Here is an 8471-nt window from a genome sequence, read left to right on the forward strand (position 1 = left end):
GACTCAAGGGTTAGTGGTAGGCCGTGGCGGCTGAATACCTCTTCGAGGGAGTCAATGATTTTGTCTGTGGTGGTGGAGCTCAATAGATGATATTCATAATACCGGATGTAATAATCGACCAACACTACTATGGAATGCCCTGACGGAAGTGGCCCAAGTAAGTCAGTTGCTAGATCTTGCCAAGGACCACCCGGGAGTGGGGTCGGTCCTACTGGTTCAGGGGGATCAGGTCACGATGCAATTTTGGCATCCGTGACACAACTTGCAGAGCTTTTCCGCTGCTTTTTCCATTGCCGGCCACCAGACTTTAGTGAAGATATTTTGTTTGGTGCCGACAATGAAAGGTTGCCCTTCGAGAGCAAGCGCTAATATGGTGTACTATTTACGACAAACATTTCCCTCTCTCTCTTTATCCTCCATCCAGGCGACGCAACCAGACGACGTGACGGCACGACGGCTCCCTTGCGTCGTGCTGTCGGGTCGCACCGTCGCTTTCTTGCCATTACGTTTGTACACACACGACGCGTCGCGTCGTGCGTCGTGTCGGGCCTGCGCTTGTCGTGTCGTGCTGTCTCAGGTCCCTTCCATGTTACATTTTTTCCCGCCTAAACGTCGCCCCTTCCGTCGCCCGCCACGTCGTGCTGTCGTTCGTCGCATCGTACGTCGTGTCGTGCATCGCGTCGCCTGCAGCGCGACGTGACGCACGACACGACGTACGATGCGACGTGTGCTGTCGCTCGTTTTTTTCATGGTGTTTATAGAGGGCGCTTTTACTGTTTGTTTTTGGTTTTGTTTTGTTTTGGTTTTTTTCATTTTTCCGTCCCCCGTGCTTGCAAAGTACATGCTATTTACTCTTTGGTGTTGATTTGTTCTTGTTTTGGTTTCATCCATTCTTCGATTAGGATTAATTTCTGTCATATTTTATTAAGAAAAAAAGAGCAAAACGAAAATCGGCATATGTAGGAAATTCTCTCTCATAATAAGTGGCAGCCCAGAATTCGTCACTCTTTAAACCCAGCCAATGATTTCTTTTTAATACCGTCGATGCAGTTCCCATTTGTGGTAGATTTGTAATCTGATAGATACCGGTATTTCTCCGTGGTCCATCCCGGTAATTTCTAAGTAATAATAATAATAATAAGTTAGTATTTATATAGCGCCCGTCCATGATAAAATCGTGCTCCAGGGGGCTTTCCAAAAAGTTAAGACACTGGTTAAAACTACAATACAATTACACTAAAAACAATAAAAATAGTGAAACAAATTATTGTAAACAATAAAAACTAACAATTAAAAAGTATTAAAATGATCCAAAGATCTGTAAAATATGCCTACCTCAAAAAGGGAATTTGGACAAATTAGATTAAAAAAAACGCTTGCTTAAAAAGATGAGTCTTTAATCCGGATTTAAATTCACTGGCAGACTCAGCTTCCCTAAGGGTTCTATTCAGCTTGTTCCACTCTCGTGGGGCAACAACTGAGAACGCTCTGTCACCATACAAAGACAACTTAGCTTTTGGACAGTATAACCTCGTTGCATCTTGGGACTGGCGAGTGGATCTGTGGGAAACAGATCTAGTACTAATTATTAATTCATTTAAAGTAGTACTCCCAATTCCCAGACAATTTGTCTGCAATTGTATGACACCAAGTTTGACCACGGATTTAGGAAGTTACCACCGAGCCTACTCTATAATACCCTCAGAATATTCCGTCGTAGTCTTCCTTCAGGCCAGTCTTCCTCGTTACCTTCATCAGCACCACACTTTCAATGATATTAGTCCGTGTTTCTGAATTAAACATTATCGCTATTATCATTGTGGCCGTGTCTTTTTTTTTTCAACTCTGTTTGGCCACACATGTATAATTTCTCCTCTGATCCGCATCTTACATTAGCAAGCACGTTATAATGATTGATGTATTGTATCTTAGAATGGATTTAGAAATATTGTAGCGGGCATAATACGAGAATCATGACACCTGCTTACATTATTTATTTCTTTACTAGTTTACGCCTTTTATTATCAGCTGACCAGTGAGAATTAATTCGTTTCCGGCTAATATAGTGAAAAGTTTTCGCACGGTTTACGAAAATACAAATACCCTCACGTTAGAGAAAGCATCTTTTTAATAATGAGAAAACAACCAGGGATTCTATTTAACAGAAAACATTATGAATTAGCAATGAAAAAAATAAAGGGCCTAGCTTGAAGATGATCTATTGCTGAAGTTGGGGGCGACTTGGTTTGTCTTGATTTGGCAAGTAGCTGTAGAGTTTGCAATGGAAAGGCTTGCAGTAAAAAGAACTTGAATGGATGGCGAAGATGTGTTGGGTTATATCATGTTTAGGGTTCAAGTGCACAGTCTTTCCTTCCCCTCGACTAAATCAGGCTTCGGAACGGAATTCATGTGGCTCTGGTCCAGGCCACCCACTGTCCAGCAACGTATGCATGTGTGGTTCAATAGGCTTACACTGGTAATGTTTTGCCTAGAACAGGACAGGGACGAATTTGTAAGTATGGCAAGTTCAATGGAAGGAGAAATCACAGAGAGACAACAGAACAGTCTCTGTTCAGTGGCCAAGTGAAGTGGAAGGTCGTTAGCTAGGGAGGTTATCAGCTCCTTCTAAAGGACTCTTGTGGCTGGTTGCAAATTCTGCTACCAACTGCCCACACGCACTGTCAAGCAACCCATACAAATTGTATGACCTAATTCTGGGGGAGCTAGGATTTCCGAAAGTGGGGGGAACAAAATTAATTCTATTACATAATTATTAGGAAGATCAAAATTAGAGCAGGAAAAGTTAACACGACGTTGTGGCTCATGTTATTTATTTCCTGGAGACAAGGCTAATGGTTGGTCGTGACGCTCTTTCTAATTATATTTGATTAAAAAAAAAACAAACCTTTTCTTCAACAAGTCACTCTTAACGAAAACACAAAGTTTGAAAGTAGCCATTAAAAAGTACTGTTGCGTTCCCTAAATATCAAGTCGATGGTAGCATGGGCTTTATTAGTGTCTACGGGATGTGATATTTAGGGTCAACAATTTATTAAAAGGTGGACGTGAAACAAGGGCTTTGGGTGACAGTCAAACTGTATGGTTGGTTTATTGCTCTCACTTCTCTTCATCAAAGTTCAATGTGGATTTGAAGAAGGTGTAGCTTGACATAATACAACACACAAAAGGCAAAGTTACAGAAAGGCGAAGTTGTATACGAGTGTAACCAAACTACGGTTTGGTAGGACCATAGGAAATGGAAGTCAGACGGAGTGGGTTACGGTACGCGTGTGTAGCATCGCACAACTAGGCTACATTCATCGGGCCGGGCCGTGGTGGGAGCTGTCCCGGACCACCACGGTGACTAGCAATGGCTGGACGGGGCCAGCGCCGGGATGTACTGACCGCACTGCCGCTCAGACCGCAATGTGTTGAGCGCAATGATAAGATCTCTGCACTGTGTACCATTGGCTCAGCGTAGAGACGAGGAGGACTGGGCTAGTTAGCGGGACAAGGCTGGCGAGGGACACGGGGGTGTCTCGCCCGGCAACCGGTTCGGACGTAGCGGTCACGGGCCGCTACGACTCTCACTAGCACCCTGGGCTAATTCGTACCGCTCTCGCAACTAAGGTTTGGTCCGCCGCACCTGACCGACGAGATAGGGAAAATCTGCCCTATTTATAGGATTCCAGAGGCTTAGGAATTAATACAATATGAGCGTCGCTGAACAGCTCAACCAATGAAAATCTTCCATCTCAAAGGGTCACATGACTTCCTGCTAGAGTCGTGTTCAAGAATCAAAGTGTCGTGTGTAAAAAGGTAAAATACACAATAAGAAGTCACGTGTACAAAGTGAAGAGCCAGGTGCGTGAAAGTGCTTACCCTGTCATCTGTGGCGAATGATTGACAGTTACAAAGTCTGAGGTTTCTGAACATTAGCATTTCAGGGAACCTTACCACGCCCAACCACGCAGCCACATGGAGGGGAATTTCGACATGCCAAAACTGAGCAGAGAAAACACAAGGATAAAGGAGTGAAGGATCACGCCATCACGCCAGTACAGCATGAATAACTTAATACAAAATTAGCGTCTCTGCTACATGTCCATAATGCATAGCTGAGCTAAATAAGAGACCCTGAGAAATGCAAGGACTGAGAACGAGTAAAACTAGGGGGCGCTAGAATTCCAAGATTTGTGGGTGTGCAACAGTACAATAACAGAAACAAGACCTGCTACCTATTCGCTCTTTGTACCCTAGCGCCATAGGCATGTAGAGCCTCGATCTGGCAGCTTTTTCCTTGTATGTTGGTAAGTAATTTTGGGCATGATGCTGCGTTAGTTCTTCTACCATCTATCCTATACGATTGGAGAATATTTCAAAAGCTGTCAGTTCAAGGCTCTGCATGCTTATGGTGGCAGTGTACAAAAAGCGAATACCATGTACTGGGAGCATGCATTCCTCTATTCAAGTAAGAATTTCTGCTCAACTCATTAGCATTAAAAGTAGCAGTCCAGCGTTTTTCTGAAAAAAGGAGATTGTTTGGCCCCCGAAATGGTAAGATTGTGTAAATCGTTGCCAGGATCAACTGCCTGGGTCTTTGAGCTATCCTATGAGAGCAGAATGGGTTAAACTACAACTGAAAAATGGTCCTAAGTGCCCAAGAAGGTTGAGGGTTGCCACATGAAAAATGGCTGCAATCAGACTTCAGAAAAATCACTTTTGGGGGGTGATTTTGTTTTGTGGGAATAATTTAAAATGTAATTGGTTAACCCAAACTAAATTGAAAAGAAATCGAAAGTTTAGGGACCAAACAATAATTATATTTGTGTTTCAGCAATCTGAAAGATGTTGGTATTCATGTTATTTGCCCTGAACAGTGCCGATTTAACACTGTTTTCAATGGGGCTTAAATTAGTGGACTGTACCTACTATGCAAGTACGGGGGGCGGAAATGAAAGAAACAGTGAAGGCGCCCTCTATAAACACCAAGAAACAAAGGGCAACAGCACACGACGTGTCGCGTCGTGCTCCAGGCGACGCGACGCGATACGACGTACAACGCGACGCACGACGGTATGACGCGGCGGGCGACGGAAGGGGCGACGTTAAGGTGGGAAAAAATGCAACATGAAAAGGACCTGAGACAGCACGACGCGACGCACGACGCGACGCGCCGTGTGTGTACAAACGAAATAGCAAGAAGGCGACGGTTTGACCCGATGGCACGACGCAAGGGAGCCGTCGCGCCGTCTGGTTGCGTCGCCTGGAGGGATGCAAGAGAGAGAGAAATGTTTGTCGTAAATAGTACACCATACGCTAGTGCCTGTTGCCTGCAGTAGGACGATGCATGTTCCACGCAGAATAAGCTGTCCTATAATACATAGCTCTCCTGCGACCGGAGCGTACTCCTTACATTTTTCGACCTTACGAGTGCGAATTGCCTCTCTCACGTTAGCAAGCTTTCCGTGGCCGGCGGACACGACTTCGACTCGCCTCGTAGTCATGGCACGTGGCGTCGCAGATATGGCCACGAAACGAACATAGTCATCTGCACTATGGGCATGTGCAACTTTTCCCTTGCTACTTGAGAGGCGTGACAAGGCATCAGCAATATTCTCGCGTCCGAGGAAATAGACAACTTTGTAGTTCTACAGTTGTAAGAATAGTACCCAGCGTTTAATTCGGGCACGTGGTTTGAAACGGGGTCTATATGGCCTCAAGTGGCATGTGGTCTGTCAGAAGCTCCAAGTCACTGCTGTAGATTTAGGCATGGAACCTTTCACAGGCCCAAACCAACGAAAGCGCTTCTTTTTCTGTTTGCAAATATCTTCTGTCGCGGTCGGTCAGGCTGCGGTTTGCGTGGCAGATTGGGACTAAACCGTCACGCTACTCCTGAACTAAAACTGCACCCAGGCCGACTGGGCTCCCGTCACCTATGACCTTCGTCGGTGCTGTTTATCATAGTACGCGAGTGTGGTTGCATCCGCTAGGCTTTCCTCGAGCGCGTTGAAGGCTGCTTGCTGTATGGCCCAAATTGAAACGGAATGCCTTTTTGGGTCGGACAGGGAAGCGAAGTTTGGTATGAATCTGCTACTGAACCAAACTAAGCCTAGAAAATTCCGAACCTCTGAAACCTTCTCGGGCTCTCTAAATTCAGATACAGCTCTGTCACGCTCTTGCGTGGGACCAATAGAGGGATTTCACATTAGCGCTGTCTGCGCACATCTACATCGAAACCGAGGCTCTCTGTGTTGAATTTCTGCGCACCCGCCCGCGGAGTCCACACAGTACATGGAGTATCTGGTTCGTAAGTGTGATGCCACTCCAGGTTAAACCACGCCCACTGCACAAGATACACGACCATCGTAGGTACGTTTGTTCACGGTCAATTGTCGTTATTTTCTTCTTTTGATTTTACGTGTCGAGTCATCCTGAAAGACTCTTCCTCAAAAATTTGCAGCCTGAAAAGTCTGAATTTAACATACCTTTATGTATTTGGTGTCTTAACTCCTTACTTTCAATCGTCTGATCGTATTAAGAATTGAAGCTGACACATTCAGCCTCGTTTTCAAACGCGGAAGTGCGCAGATCGACGCTAAAAGCGTCGTATTGGGATCCCTCTATGCCCTTCTCCGACGACAGGATCCCCATGAATACTAGCCAGCTCATGTTGAATTGGCACTTCTCGGCATTCAGCGTAAGACCTATAACTCCTCCAATCAGCGCAAAACTCGAGCACTCTGCTGCCATGGGTATTTGGGCCAGGGTCATGTATAATTATGCCGTCAGGAACTTACTCCGAACAGAAGTCTTTTGTACGTTGTGATCCCTCGCGACTCCGGGGCGAGTTCTAACTTATGGTAGGCCTAACCCCATTTGAGGTCGAGCTTGCTGAAAGCCTTAGAGACGTTCGTGCTTTGCAAAAGTTCATCCACAGTAGGAATTGCATGATGGCACATGATGGCTTCATTCGCAACTCCGAACAGATTTTCATCAGCTTTCCGTAAAAAAAAAACAGAAATTGGAGCAACAAATTCTTCAGCCAGACTATCTCCCCGTGCGCAGCATATGTTACGTGCGCGCGCCAGTTTGGTGTGAAAGCTGCAATTCAAACTTTCAAACCCTCTCCAATGAAACGCGTGCATGCACAAGATGGCACCGTGTCCTATGCAGCCTTTATAATGGAGGTCAATGCTCGTACCCAGGTGCTGGAACGTGATTTACGCAGTGGGCATTATCACATGATATTAATTAATACACAGTTAAGTTGCACGTTGTTTAAAAGGGAAACTGTCTGGGGTTTTATGAATAACTCTTAATCCATCTTACCTTCGTGCAAAATGAAGACGACAAGGAGGACCACTGACAAGCGCAGATGATCCCTAGGCACCATGGCTACACGTTTAACTAACGTTGATAAATCAGTTTAATTGGTATAGATCCGTAAAAATTGAGAATAAACATACAAGCATTCGATGGCTGTGTAGCTTTATAAGGTTTAAAATACGTGGATTATGGAACAGCTCAGGTTTATTGCTGGCCTTTGGCAACCTTGCCTTCCTGAATCCATCAGCAAACTAAATAAAAAAACCACGCATGACCTGAACTACATGCATGTGTCATGTGAGTGCACTTTGCTTATAGAAAGTTTATATTTGAACCCGGAAAAACTGGGGAGTTTGACAGACTTTTCTACCCATAGTAATCCTCGTGGGAATAATGACATACACCAGTAGAATTAGTCCCTATCAGCTCAGCTCATCTGTCGTTGCAGTGGCCTTGATGTGTTTGTGTATTTACAAAAACATTTGCGGTTTCATTTCCTTTCTATCAACAAACCTTTTGGTGATGGTGAGTTCTAGCAGCAAGTGTGTAGAATAAGGTTTCGATTGGAAACCTATATACATAGAATCGCTTTCGGGATCCTGACTCCAAAAAAAAACATTACAACCGAGGGTCCTGTGAGAGAAAATAAATGCAGAAGTCTGTGTAAACACGCATTTTTCAAGCGGTGCCCTGAAGAACAGGGTTCAACTATGTCTAGCAATAACAGATGGTGCTGTTAATCTGACAATTTCCTATTCTCATCACGTCCACTCGTCCCTGTCGCCAAAACACTTGAAAGGGTTAACAGACGTCAATGTACCTAATGGAACTTTGTGAACAAGAACTCAGTAGCCATTGACACGTAAAGCACTGTGGGTTACTTGCTGCCTTCTGAATGTATGTGCACACGTATGCAGCAAGGTATGAGACGGAGAGAACCCCCCCCCCTGCCTTGTGTTGGTCATTGTCTCGCAGGAATCCGGGGAATTCCTTTCAGACATCTTGGGGGATGTGTAAAGTAATAACAATAGTCTGGAATGTCTATAGGGATTGGACATGTTGGGGGGGGTACCCCTCGGTCTCATTTCTTGCTGGGTATATGTGCACATACGTTATGCAATGACGGCTCAAAATTGACTCTT

General features: G+C 44.9%; 1 protein-coding gene across 3 annotated transcripts in view; it reads right to left on the reverse strand.

Moving 5' to 3' along the window:
* Positions 1–8261, reverse strand: part of LOC110981618 (uncharacterized) — a 64013-nt gene extending 55752 nt beyond the window's left edge. The window contains exon 1 of one of the 3 annotated variants that reach the window (XM_087130973.1): positions 7333–8261. In XM_087130973.1, coding sequence (XP_086987099.1) covers positions 7333–7396 — 64 coding nt within the window. In that variant the 5' untranslated portion in view covers positions 7397–8261. The remainder of the gene's footprint in view (positions 1–7332) is intronic. The other 2 variants (XM_087130971.1, XM_087130972.1) reach the window with 2 other exon arrangements.
* Positions 8262–8471: the final 210 nt, after the last annotated feature.

Source organism: Acanthaster planci, linkage group LG21, assembly GCF_054643075.1.
Source record: "Acanthaster planci isolate LZ-2023a linkage group LG21, COTS_SCS, whole genome shotgun sequence".
Lineage (NCBI taxonomy): Eukaryota > Metazoa > Echinodermata > Asteroidea > Valvatida > Acanthasteridae > Acanthaster > Acanthaster planci.